The sequence below is a fragment of the Cheilinus undulatus genome, linkage group 12, assembly GCF_018320785.1.
Source record: "Cheilinus undulatus linkage group 12, ASM1832078v1, whole genome shotgun sequence".
In the NCBI taxonomy this organism is placed as follows: domain Eukaryota; kingdom Metazoa; phylum Chordata; class Actinopteri; order Labriformes; family Labridae; genus Cheilinus; species Cheilinus undulatus.
The window spans coordinates 13,439,506-13,453,811 of record NC_054876.1 but is presented as its reverse complement, the minus strand read 5'-3'; the positions used below and the strand labels follow the sequence as shown (position 1 = coordinate 13,453,811).

General features: G+C 40.0%; 1 protein-coding gene across 2 annotated transcripts; it reads left to right on the top strand.

Annotated features, from left to right (window-relative positions):
* Positions 1-3,695: 3,695 nt before the first annotated feature.
* Positions 3,696-13,083, top strand: LOC121518435 (protocadherin alpha-C2-like). Of its 2 annotated transcripts, XM_041800740.1 has the most exons (3): positions 3,696-6,244; positions 9,732-9,768; positions 10,673-13,083. In XM_041800740.1, exons 1-2 carry the CDS (start codon positions 3,809-3,811, stop codon positions 9,741-9,743), a joined length of 2,448 nt encoding a protein of 815 aa, XP_041656674.1. In that variant the 5' UTR covers positions 3,696-3,808; the 3' UTR covers positions 9,744-9,768; positions 10,673-13,083. The 2 variants fall into 2 exon arrangements, with proteins under 2 accessions (XP_041656674.1, XP_041656673.1); XM_041800739.1 differs by lacking the exon at positions 9,732-9,768.
* Positions 13,084-14,306: the final 1,223 nt, after the last annotated feature.

The window sequence follows — 14,306 nt, the reverse complement described above, 5'->3', positions numbered from 1 at the left end:
AATTATCTACATTACATTACATTACTATGTAAGCTACCTTTGCTGCATTAGAATGTTTTCATAGAGGACAGGTTTGTTTCCTGTAAGTCATGGGCAGTTCAAGGTTTGGGAACACAGGGGCATTGGTCCCAGCTAAAATTGGATTGGCCCCCTGATGTGCCCCTGCCACCCATCTGCTCTTTGTCTGAGAGCCATGATCAGATTATACGTGGGTGCACTTACATGCTCAAACAGTAATGGCAGTAATGAGCCAAATAGGAATGTCCACTGTCAATAAAGCTTACAAATGAAATAGAAAATTTGAATGATACCACAGAGTGAAGATTTTTTCTTACATGAATAACTGATAGAATTAAACATTTTGTGAAGTTCACTGTAAGTCTCAAACCCCCATTTACTCACTGCTTTAACTAACATAGGTCTGACAAAGATTAAATTAAGAAGCAGTAGCTAACATTAGTTAACAATATCATTTACCCATTTAACCCATGATGGGTGGGCTTAAAAAACATGTATTACCACTGCAGTTGCTCACATGCTGTGTGTGTTTGAAAGTATTCATTATTCTATGCCAGGTAAAAATAAATGTAAAACTTGTAAGGAGTTTTACTGTCTAGGCTTTTTTTTTATTATATAAAGTGTTTCAACAAGGTATGACTGGTGAAATGTATACACCTTACCAAAACAAGGACTGTGTGCAAGGATGCTGGACAAACACTCCTCTATGAATACTGTGGCTCCTTGATGGCCCCTTAGGCCGGCTACACACCACACGATTTTTAAATCTGAAATGATTTTAAAACCATGTGAGACCACAGATATGAGGACAATTTCAAAAGAATTTTCATCTTTGATCCTCTGAACACACACACTAGACGACTCGGCCAGACTGTCAGATCAGTGGAGACCACACACCTGCCGACCTGCCAACGACCTCAGTGATCACGTGACTTCAGAAAAAAACATGGATGTCTGTTGATACCGTCTTGCTGTCCCTCCACAACAGGCTGCCCTGGCATGCGCTACCAGCGAAGCAAAAATCATAAACATGGGAAACACTCGGGATGAAATCCTGGCTGGAGTTAAGGTACAGTTGTGTTTATGGTTGTGAGCAGTGAAAGTACGTGTGATCCAGCTGTGACGCCACCCCATCTGCTCGCTCTCATTGGTTGTTGTAGGTACTTTGTCAGAGGCACTAGAATTGTAAATATCAAACACGTTTGATATTTATGATTCAGGATTTTGGAGGCTATGACGGGGTTTAGTGCAGTAAAACAATTGTGTTGACACCAAGCTGCAATCTTTGGTCCTAAAAAATGAAGCCAATGCGGAAGTGCAAAAAATTGCTATACCGCGAGTGTCCACTTGAGGCTGGCTGCAGGAACACCAGAAGTCCCGTTTGCACACATGTTAAACAGCCAGTTTTGACACACAAAATAAACTGGTTTAGAGCCTGGTTCAAAACACCAAATGTGTCTCATTAGCTAGTGTCTTATTGTGCTCCTACTGTACGGGGGGTAAAATTTTTTCGTACCATGATCGTTTGGATTATATTTAGGATGAAAGCTGATTGGCGCATATCATTTGATTGACAGATAGCTTGGTAGGCAGAGTCTACGTTTCTGTCAACTGGAATGCTAGCTAGCAGGCTTACAGGAAGTCGCGCTTAGTGGGCAAGCAGTTAGGTTGATCCAAAGTTCGTTTGAAACCGCAATTTCAATATGGAAGCCTCCACTGATTGGCTTCAAGAGCCGTTTGAGTCCACCTATTGTAAGCAGACAACTGATGTCACACGGGGTTTGTCCAATTCTTTCTACAGTCTATGGTTGACACCACACACATGGATTATTCAGGCAGTTGATTGTGGAGAGGCTCCTCTCGGGATATGATCCCACGATCATCGGGGGAGGTAAATCTTGCCCCAAATCGGGCTTAAACTCCTGTAGTGTGGCCGACCTTACTCAGAGAAATCCTAGATCTGCCACAGCTGTAAGCCAACTGTTGACTCAGCTTTATCAAATATTTTGAAACAAGGTTTTGCAGCTAAGGTTTTTAACTTTTAAGTTTTTGTATCCTGTTTGTTACTTTTACCCTTAAAGGAAGTTTGATCTGATTTTATTTCAAAAGTTTTAGCATATTCTGAGATAAACACCGTCTCAGATGAATGGTCTGTGAGAATGCAGCCATACTGTCTTGTGTGAAATAAAAATTAATTTTGAATCAAATCGTGACCAGTCTAAAGTATTCACATTCATTACTCAGGTAGAGGTATACTAGGGTTTAAAAAGACTTCTGTAGAAGTTGAAGTATCAACTCAAGTTTTTTAATCAAGTAAAAGTATAAAAGTAATGGTTTCAAAACTACTCAAAGTATAAAAGTAAAAGTAATGTAAAGGGGGAAAAAATCCATTAAGGTCAAAAGCTTAGGCCGCGCCACAGGGGCCAATTCCATTCCACCATTCCATTTCATTCTTTTCAACCATTTCATTCCATTCCATTTTTTATACATTCCATTCTACCATTCCATTCTTTTCTACCATTTCATTCCATTCCCTTCTACCATTCCATTCATTATACATTCCATTCTACCATTCCATTCCATCATACATTCCATTCCATTCTATTATACTTTCCATTCCATTCTACCATTCCATTCTTTTCTACCATTTCATTCCATTCCATTCTACCATTCCATTGCATTCCATTCTACCATAGTGCACTACCCCACCTCCCCAAAAAAACATTTTTCTAAAGGCCATAATGACTATAATGTTATATTACAATGTTAATGTTGAAAAATTTGTGATGCACCTGTTTCAGCCTCATTTATGCCCATTGAAAATGAATGCATTTTAGTACAATACAAATACATTCAAGAACCATATACAGTAAGCGTAGTACCAACCTCCTCGCTGGTGCTTGGTTGGGACATTTTGCTTGAGTTCTCTTGAGTCTCTGCCATGGACATCTTCGTACTAGGCTACATACGTCTGCTGTTTCCTTGCTGGAGTGTGACGTGATTCGTGTCATGTCCGAAGGTGCAATGGATCGAGTTCAAACCAAAAGGGTGTCAGAATGGTTTTATGTTTATACTTCTCATCCAACCACAATCAAATTCACTCTATCTGGATGGTGCGATTTATCTGGATAGTTTTTGGGGTTTTTTATTTGTGTTTTTTTTTTAACGATGCCAAGCTGGAATGAAAACAAGCTGAAATGAAATAGCAGTAACGAGGCTATTTTTAAAATGTAAGGAGTAGAAAGTACAGATAATTGCGTGAAAATGTAAAGAGTAGAAGTAAAAAGTAGGCTGAAAAATAATTACTCCAGTAAAGTATAGATACCCCAAATTTCTACTTAAGTAAGGTAACGAAGTATTTGTACTTAGTTACTTGACACTTCTGATCGTGAACCTCAGAATTGGAATTGAATCTAATCCTGAGATGCTTAGAGTACATAACTTCTTATAATCCACCAACTTTACCTTTTTTATGTTGATTGATTTATGCTTCACAAAATGCTAAACCAAGCAGTATTTCCTCAGTGCTGGTCATTCTGATTTCACATTTCCTATGTTCAGCCCTTTTCCTGAGGCCACCCGTCCAGCCCACACAGACGCTGGCTACGCCCCTGCGGAGCAGTGTAGTGTGAGCCCCGCTCCTCCAGCGGTACTGTACCGTGCATGGCCTACTGACTGCAGCTGCAGCTACAACTCGTGGAGGCGAGAATGACACCGGCGCTCCCGTACACGAAGACAACCTGAGCGTAAGGACGGATCCTTTTCTTTTCTGCATTTATAAGATACTACAATGATGGCGCTCTTTGTTGCACCTTTACGGACACGGTTGATCGTGCCGGTTTTTACATTCATTGCACTGTGGGGATGCGCGCTGTCCATCACTCGCTACTCTATTCCGGAGGAGATGGAAGAGGGCTCCTTTGTTGCCAATCTGGCCACAGATCTGGGTTTGGATGTTCGCAGTTTGGTGCAGCGTAGCGCGAAACTCGATGTCATTCACAGCAAAAATTACCTTGACATCAACAAAGAAACGGGGGAGCTGATAATCCGCGAGAAGATAGACAGGGAGAGCATATGCATGACTAAAACCACCTCGTGCTTTCTGAAAATGGATGTCATACTGGAAAACCCCATCCGTATCTTTAATATCGAGTTAGAAATCATGGACATCAATGATAACGCGCCGATGTTTCGCAGGAAGACAATGCACTTGGACATTTCCGAGGCAACCCCTCCCGGTGAGAGGTTTTCATTGACAAACGCGGTGGATGCGGATGTGGGGGCGAATTCAATCAAAACGTACTATCTGAGTGAGAGCAAATACTTTAACATTGATATTCAGACTGGCAGTGATGGCTCCAAATATGTCGATTTAGTGCTGAGCGCTAATTTGGACCGAGAGGAGCATTCAGTCCATAATTTGATTCTAACCGCTGTGGATGGAGGGGTTCCTCCCCGCTCAGGCACAGCTAGCATCGTTATTAATGTGCTGGATATCAATGACAACGCCCCCTTGTTCAGTCAGCCGGTTTATGCAGTGAACGTCTCAGAGAACTCGGCTGTAGGGGCTGTGGTCATGACCTTAAATGCAACAGATTTAGATGAAGGCACAAACGCCCAGCTGGTGTATTCATACACACTATACACCTCAGAGAAGACTCAGGAGCTCTTCTCACTCGATCCAAACTCAGGCGAGATCAAGGTGAAGGGGGTGATTGATTATGAGGAGAGTCAGAGCTTTGAAATGCACATCCAGGCTCAAGACCGAGGGGCCAATCCGCTCTCCGGACACTGTAAAGTCTTAGTGAATGTCACAGATCTGAATGATAACTACCCAGAGGTGACCATCAAGTCTGTGAAAAGTTCCCTCACAGAGGATGTCGCTGTTGGAACGCTGATTGCTGTGATCAGCGTCAGAGATATGGATTCTGGAAAGAACGGGGAAGTAGAGCTCACTTTGAATCAAGAAAAGACTTTACCATTCCTTCTGAACAAATCATCAGAGGGTTACTTTGAGCTGCTCGTGTCAAAGCCACTGGATAGAGAGTTAATCAGCAAGTATGACATCACTTTAAGGGTAACAGACAAAGGCTCGCCACCTTTAGCTGAAAACGAGACCATCACCTTAGAGATCCTGGACGTCAATGACAACGCACCCACGTTCCCCCAGTCCTTCTACACCATCCATGTAGTCGAGAATAATCTACCAGGGGCGTTATTGACATCTCTTAGTGCGTTTGACCCAGATCTCAATGAGAACCAATACTTGGTTTATTTCATCATGGAGAAGGAGATTGTTAACACGTCCATGTCAATGCTGTTCTCCATCAACCCTGAGAATGGCGACCTTTATGCCCTAAAGACCTTTGACTACGAGAGAGAGCGGGAGTTCCTCTTCCACATTGAGGCGAGAGACTCTGGCGTTCCCCCGCTTAGCAGCAACGTGACAGTCCACATCATTATCTTAGACCAAAACGACAACACCCCTCTCATCGTGTCACCTTGGCGGGCACAGGGTTCTGTCGTAGAAGAGGTGATACCTAGATCAACGGATAAGGGGCACTTGGTTGCCAAAGTGATTGCTATCGATGCGGATTCTGAACAGAACTCTAGAGTCACATATCAGCTCTTGCAGATCAGCGATTCAACTCTCTTCAGCTTGGACCAGTACAACGGGGAAATCCGGACAACCAGAATGTTCAGCTACAGGGACCCAAGAGTACAGCGGCTGGTGATCGTCGCCAAAGACAACGGTCAACCTGCTCTCTCCGCCACCGTCACCATCAAGATATCAACAGTCGAACACGTCATGTCCTTCTCAGAGACCACTGAGCTACCCATTGAGTACGACGTCTTCACAGACCTGAACCTGTACCTGGTGATTGGTTTAGGGGCTGTGTCTTTCCTGCTGTTGATAACCATCCTGGTGATTATCGTGCTCAAGTGTCAGAAACCAAAACCAAAGGCCATCAAGATACCCCCAGCTAACAGGAACAGCGTGATCAGCCGGAACAGCGTGATCAGCCAGAGGAGCTCCACCATCGCAGATTCCACCCTGATCTCCAGCGACGCCTACTGGTACAGTTTGTTCCTCGCAGAGACGAGAAAGGGCAAGGTGGTGGTGAGACAGCCCATCATTCCTAAAGGAGCCGGGTACTTCGTGTCCAGTATACCCAGGAGCATAGGGCCCAGTGAGACCACAGACTCCAGGGCATCCACACTGGAGGTATGTATGAAAAAAAGTTTTCATGAGACTAAAAACAGGGGGGCAGTTTTTGCTAGGAATGTTTAAAAAACAAAACAGAAGTAAATAGTGTTAAGATGTCATGTTCAGTGACTTCTGTTGTGTTTGAACATCTTACAGATCAAGATTTATCATATGGAAGCCCAAAGTGGACATGCATCCATACATTTTTTTGCAGAATTTCCCAAGAGAGTAAATTTCTGTTGGTTGCTTCAATCTTGACATATATACCCTATAATCACGGAATGATCATGCTAGTTTTCTGGCAATGTCTCGGTCATTTCTTTAGATTTTTAGAAAATGACTGAAATAGACTCTTAATCACGATAAACATGAATTGTTATACCATGATGACATACTTTTGTCAAGATCTCTAGTAAAATAACAGAATTGATCTATTATCACGAGAAAAATATCTGGATGCATGTCATCCTAGGGCCTCGGTAATGTACTCCCTAAAAGGCTGACAAAGGATCTGCTGCATTTATTTGTGCCCTTAAATGAATACTTTAATGCAGTGGTTTTCAAACGTACTTGTCCAAGAAACACCTAAGATCAAGCAGAAATCTCACACCAAATTCATATCCATGCAAAGAAGCCACTTCACCATGATTTATTGTTTCTTTAATGGGGATGTTTGTATCAGAGTTCTTATTTTTAATTATCTACCTTTAGCTAGTCATAGTCTCACCTTTTTCATGGGAAAAAATCATTTACAAACATTTTAGTCATAGTTTTAGTCAGCAAACTTAACTCTGATTTGAAGTTAACTACTAAAAGGACAGCAGCTCGGTAAAGAAATATCTTAACTCACCTAAGACCCCTTTTAGTGGCCCCCAAAAGTTAACCATGCAGACCGAAAGGCAGCAGAGGCCAGTTGCTCGCTGAGGTTGTCAAGTGGATTTTTGTCAGCATACAATGTGACAATTTTTTACATATTGATTTTAGCCAATACCGGTATTATAATATATAGTTAAGATGAAAACTTCAGTCCTTATAGCACACTTGAAGTCAAAGGAATAATAATGAACTAAAACAACTTCTGCTGATGTAGGTCTGTTGGTCCTGAATAAAACTGCAGAAACTTATTTGGACATAAAGACAGTTTGGACAATTTACAGCCAATATAGGACAGTATTTACCACTAATATAGGCTGATGTTTACTGCAGAAATAGGCATATTAATAGCCAATAAGGCCGATATTTAGAGCTGATAAAGGCTGATATTAAGAGCTGATGAAGGCCAGTATTTACAGCCAATAAAGGCTTATATTAACAGCAAATATAGGACAATATCAACTACTAATATAGGCCAATATATACAACAGATATAGACTGATGTTTACAGCGGTAAGGCCAAGATTTACAGCCAATTTAGGGTAATTTTTACAGCCAGTACAGGCTTATATTTAAAGCCATTATTGGACAGGATTTACAACTGATATAGGCCTAGATTTACAGCAGATATGGCAAATATTTACAGCAGATATTACACTCAATATAGTCTGTTATTTACATACAACATAGGCCAATATTTACAACCAATATTGGCTGATATTGACAGCCAATATGGGCCGATGACTACAGCCGATTTAGGCTAATACTTACATTGGTTTGGGCTGACATTCATGGCCAATCTAGGCTGATTTTGACAGCCAATATGGGACGATATTTACAGATGATATAGGCCAATGTTTTCAGTGGATATTGGTCGATATTTACAGCAGATATAGGTGGATACTTTCATCAGTATAGGATAACATTTACAGCCAATATAGGTAGATTTTGACAACAGATATGGGCCAATATTTACAGTTGATATAGGACTACACTTACAGCCAATATTGGCTGATATTACAGTAATATTTACTTAAGATATTGGCTAAAACTTATGCCCCTTTAGGCCAATACAGTTGATAAAGGACTATATTTACAACAAATATTGGCTGATATTTACAGCCAATATAGGCCACTATTTAGAGCTGATATATGCTTATACCTTCATCCGATATAGGCCAATATTGAAATAAGCTATAGGCCAATATTTACAGCCAATATAGGTTGGCATTTACAGCAGATATAGGACGATGCTGACAGCCAATATGGGCTGATATTTACATATGATATATTGGTTAAAAAATTCATCAGAAATGTTCATAACTGCTTTTTTCTGATAACTCTTTAAGCTAATATCTGCTGATACTGATATAATGAAGAATATATTGTACCTTCCTAATCTCTGCTAGTATAGTTGTTGTGCTGATATGTGGTTTTTCAGTTTACCACAGAACACCTTACCTTGTCTCAACGCACACCTGTGTGCCTATCCACACTATTTGAAAACCACTGCTTTAATGTCAACATTTTGTGATTATAGATACATTCTGCAAATGTTACATACAAAATTTGAAAGAACATTTGAAGAAGGATCATGTTTTGTTAATGTCATACAGTTTTTAATATGTACTCTAAAAATACCTGGAAGATATTTTTGGTTGGTTACTAATTAAATTAGGGCCATGCTATCAGAATGGTAAATCTGAATATATTCCAGTACAAATAAAATAATGATGATGCCATTTCCTACAGTCTAGGCTCTCAATTTGGACAATTTCTTGTATGTAATTACTGTAAATTGCAGGTAAACTCTTGCACACTGTCTAAATTTTGCAAACATTGGCAATGTTTACCTAGAGCAATGCTATTGTTCCCTTATGCACCTGCTGTGCAATGTTGTCACTACTTTTTAAAACAATCTATCTTAAAATAGCAGATTTATTGCTCTAATAAACAAGATAAAATACTAGAAAAAGTATCAATGTATCAAACAATTCTGTGACTTTAATTATAACCCCATTAAAAGCCAGCTACAAGTCAAAATGCTGCTGCAGATTGATGCATCATTATGAACAACTTAATGATGGCGTTCATTATCAGTGTTATCACTAAAGTGAACTCTCTGCACTTTCATTGCATAATTAGGCCAAACAAATACCCCCAAAGTGGAAATGTGCCACTATTTCATGTCTTATATTGTATGTAGGTCATTTATTGCAGATGCATAACACACAATCAGAGCATAACTAGTAGGCGTAAGAGTAGGGAGGGGGTACTTCAAAGGAGCCCAGACATAGTGGGGGAGGAGGCGAAGAGAGGAGAGAAGAGGAGAGGAGGGGGTTCTCTTCAAGGACAAGAGAGATATACGGCTGTGCTGAGTGTGATGCATCATGCTGGGGGTCTGCAGTGCACTCAGTAGACTGTAATCAATGCAGAACGGCTGATCCAGATGTTGTTTGCTTTTGTGCAGCTGGACCAGCAGACTAAACTGAAACAAGTGATCCCCTGAAAGATTAAACAACATGAATATGCAGAGATGCACAGGTGCTTGAAGAGAAAGAGATCTGTGTATGATGTGTATGTCTGAGTTTCACATGTACCACTGAACTTGTCTCTTTTTTCTGTTCTTAAGTACTCAAAATGAAAGGAAGTCCATTCTACAACTGGAGGTATGCTGGTTGCTAACTACATTCTGTAGAGCCACTATGATTTTGTAGACATTTTTTATCCTTTTCTATTTGGTATACACTATTGGTTTGGCTAAAAAAAAACCCTGCTTTGATAAACGGGCGCAGTCCCCAGTGTTATCTATTGGTCTTCTCCTGATTAAATAGAGCACAATCAAATATTTTCCATCTGTCCTCGGTCACACTCTTTCCCCCCTCACAAATACAATACTCTTGTTTTTCCAGTGCAATGCTATTGTGAGTGCTCAAATATAAATTGGCTGGTCTCTCAAGTGCGAAAACCCTATCAGCTTCCTGAGAGCTGAGATTAGAATAAAAATTGGCTGCCGGTCAGACTTATGTTGTGCACATCTGGCTGGCTTGGCAGAGATTCAGGGCAAAGTGATGGCACAGACGGGGAAAAAGGGGATTGGGGAATGAATTGTCCCAAATAGGTTCTCAGCATGTAACATACCTGAGAGCTGACACTGTGTCAACTATCTCCACATCCCTGCACATGAACTCAGTTTGGGCATGTCTCGAAATTTTCCAAAAATAGCCTTTTTTTTTTTTTTTTATAATACTGGCCCACCAAATACCAAATAGCACATTGTGATGCCTGCTTGTGCATGCTTTAATTACACCCTCTGCTTCCCTACTTTTGTTAAAAGCTCCCTTATCTTTTATTTTAACTACGTTTCTCTATTTTTTGTGAATGATTTGGTGAAAATTAGAGTTATGGTTTGAAAATCTACTAAAAAATTCACCTATGATTGATAGAGATCTCTCTGAAACCCAATGACATGGTGGCAGTAACCAGTCACGATCCACTGTTGCATGAGTGAGGACTTTCTATATTCAAGCTGCCTTCATGTTTCAGCTAATTCTCCATTTTGTTTCTCTGCAGGGACCCAGAAGAGAACTGCCATGATATAATCATCTCTTCATGGGAGTCTCTGGCTGAAGTTTTCTCCCTGTGACTCACTAAAGAAGATGTAAAACAGCTCCTCCTTCGGTCCCTCTGCTCCTCCTCGTACAAACATCGACCAGGAATCACCTCAGCTTTTTTGCCTTCTTTTCTCTTTAAAGCATGAATCTGCATGATTCTACGACATATTTGGACATAGATTTATAACTCATTTATGGCAGGATATTTGGCCGTTCTTCTAGAGTTGCCTCATAGTAAATCATTCCCTCCTTAACGGACAGATTTGCCTTCTCTCCAGGGTTTACGCGATGTGCTATAGTTCTAGAAACCATCAGTAGCTCAACTTATGTAAGTCATGCAACATTTCTTCAAGATCAAAACACGCCTATTGAAAAATTCTGATATAATCAGGGTGAATACAATTCTTCCATAACTCTGATAAACACTGAACTGTAGCTGGTTCTGTCACTGATTCAGGCTTTGCACTTGGTGTTTTTCCTCTTTGAATAATAGTTTTTACCGTCTATTGTTACTCGCCGATGAAAAAAACCAATGATCTGATTTTATCATTTTTTACGATGTTTGTGGTTCTCAGCGGTGATGAATGTGTGAAAAGACAAAAAAAGAATGAAAGAAAACTCAAAAAAACAAGAGATAGGTTGTTTCTCTTTTTAGCTGATTGTAGATACTGTAGATGAAAAAGAGGTCAAAGAAGCAAAAAGACTTTTGACACCTTCACTTACATCAGGTTTTACCTTTTAGACATCTGTGCTCTTACATAGCATCTGAATGGGCAATCCGGCTGCAGAGGGGGAGGCACAAATTACACAGCAATATGAAATTACCTGAAACATGATCACGCTGAAGATCCAGTCCATATGTTGTCTCCTCTTGCAGGGGGGGAGGTGCATCTTTAGATCAAATCTCTAGTCAGAGGCATCAAAAATTGCCGTAATAGGCTGCGGGTTTATCATGAAAACATATTTTTAAAAATCAGGTTAAAAAATCAATTTATTTGCAACGAGGTTTACCTTATTATATTTATAAGCTATTAACTTTACAAGCTAAATCTGACTGACTTTTCCAGGCTAAAGCTGGCTATCAATTCACAGTGCAAATCTTATTAATCAATAAAAAAGTCAATTAAAATGGAAATCTAAAAAAATATTTTGTATTGATGAATACTCTGTTTATGGAAAAAGTAAGAATATTAAATAAATGTATCTTTGCCACGGTTTAAGGAAATATAAGGCCCAGGCAAGATATTTTATGACTATTCATGTTTTTATAGATATTTTAAGTATTGACTTTTAATGCTGCTTTCGTGAGCTTCTCTAAGGGCATTTTGTGTTGCATATTTGTAGTTTGGTGCGTATGATGTTGTTTTGATAGTGTACATAAGTTAATATAGAACCATGAGTACTTTTCATGACCTCAACGGTAGCGCTGTTGTGCTGCTGTGAAGCCCAGGACTTTAAATTTCTCAGAAACAAGGAGCTTATTAGGACGACTCATTAGGGTGCTAAATGATCAACTGTAATTGGGTGAGGTAAGGAGATTGGACTGTGAGAAGGGGAGCATTGTGTTAATTATAGTTGCAGTATTCTGGTGCTGACTCTGCGGTAAAAAGAAACACATAGACAGTGCTTAGAAAGTATTACGCACTTTGAAAATATGCACTGAATCCAAATGTGATTGCACACGCTCAGTAATGCAGCATGAGAGAATATTTCTGAATATCTGAGTCAGGGAAACTAAATCTCTCTTTTCCTCTCTTGCTGTTGCCCAGGTCTCCAGACTTTAACACTGTAAGACTAAAGATGTCACCTAATGAGAGAGCTATTGCTCTCACGTGCAATCAACGCCTGAACTCACCAATTTTAACAAAGAATTTATAAAAATTGCACATAGGATGAGCTCCTTGCGTGCCTTCTGCATTGTAAAAGATGTTTGCGACTGTTCATGAATGAAGTAAAGGCATGTCACACAATATTACAATTTACAGATACCCCACTGATTAAATACCAAGAATTGTCAGGAGCTCAGCCTTTTGGTCTCAGAGCAGAAGAACCATTAGATGCATTTACTGTAAATCAAACTGCTTTATACTTTGTGTTTTTTATACCGTAGACTTTTTTGATATCATCTGTACTCACTGTGATCAGATGGCACAGGAGGTGCTTGTGCTCGGCATCGTAAAAGTGTGTTATTTCTCATTTGTGTACACAGCTCAGTTTTTCCACTCAGATTGTACAGTATGCCTTGAGAGTCACATCAAAACCGTAATCCAGTTCCATCCCACTTAGTGGATCAGAAACAGTATGGGAGAGAATGGTATTGCTTTCTTTTCTAGTCTGGTTAATTGTCGGATTTTGATGTTGCTTATTTGGCTTAAGTGTTCTGCCTGATCATACTAGTTTGAATAAAGCTTTTTAATCTGTGTTTGTGTTTGGTCTGTCATGAAAAACGAAACAAAAGTTATCAGAAGTGACTTCTGGCAAGCCACACATGCTCTCCCTGGGCCTCAGTCTCACAGTGAAATTCCCTGCATGCACACATTTTGACCCAGTTTCTCACTATAACGCTCTGTGCTAATTCTTGGAAATTGAAAACTAAATAAAGGAGATGTGCTTTCAGTTCAAATGGCAGAGGCAGACAAATAATAGCTTTGTCAGGATTAGTGAAAGCCCAGAGACACATTATATGGTCTGCTTTTTGCTGTGACCACACAGGGCTCTCAGTGTGCTGTCCTGCAGGAGACTGATGTGTGAGGGCCACATGAAGCAGTCTTGTCTGAGGAAGGGCTGAATGAATCTTGAAGAAGATGTAGTATTTTTCTCTGCAATATATATTGTGCTATTTAATAACAACAGTTAGTTGTTGAAAATATGCATTGACTTTAAGATGCAATAAACATCTGAATCATGAAAACACTATGCAATCATTTTATACCTAAGTGCATGCCTGCACACAGAAATGTTGCGGCCATGCAGTGAATCGGCCCTTCAGTTGTCATCAGTTAATATATGAGTGCTGGATCGGCAGCATTGATGCCTCCCAGCTAATAACTGCACCCTTTTGGAGCTGAAAAGTATGTTAAGCTATTAATGAGTTCAAATACTCCCATTAAAGTTGCCTTCATTTCTTCTCCTTTCTTTTATGGCATCCTAAATTTTATGCAGGTCATGGCAAGCCAATGAAATCTGACAATAGGAGCCAGTGTTCAAAGGGTACAGCCAGACTGTTAAAACAGCAACATTAACAACAAAAAGGTCATTGCTCATGAATTTTAATTGAAAAACAAGCAAGATTTAACTGAAAGAACAAGAACTACAATGTGCATTTTGTTGCTTTTATAAGAGTGCTGGTTGAAATAAATATGGTGATCTCAGCATAACTTTACAATGAGACCCCGCTTTTACTGACCTCCATTGGACCCCCAAGCAGATGGGACCCAGAGGGCTCCACCCTTACTTATGGGTAGCCTTAGCTAAGTGTGCTTTTATCTTAGACCTGCACAATTTGACCCAAAACAGTTTTGTATAACAATATTGTTCAATACTGTGACAGGAATAAATGTGCTTATATGACTAAATCTAGCTGCACCACTTAA

Bases quoted from the DNA above. Each gene is read 5' to 3' on its own strand.
- LOC121518435 (XM_041800739.1), top strand. From the start codon at position 3,809: ATGATGGCGCTCTTTGTTGCACCTTTACGGACACGGTTGATCGTGCCG. The intron at 6,245-10,672 runs GTATGTATGAAA...GTTTCTCTGCAG, and splicing joins CCAGGGCATCCACACTGGAG to GGACCCAGAAGAGAACTGCC.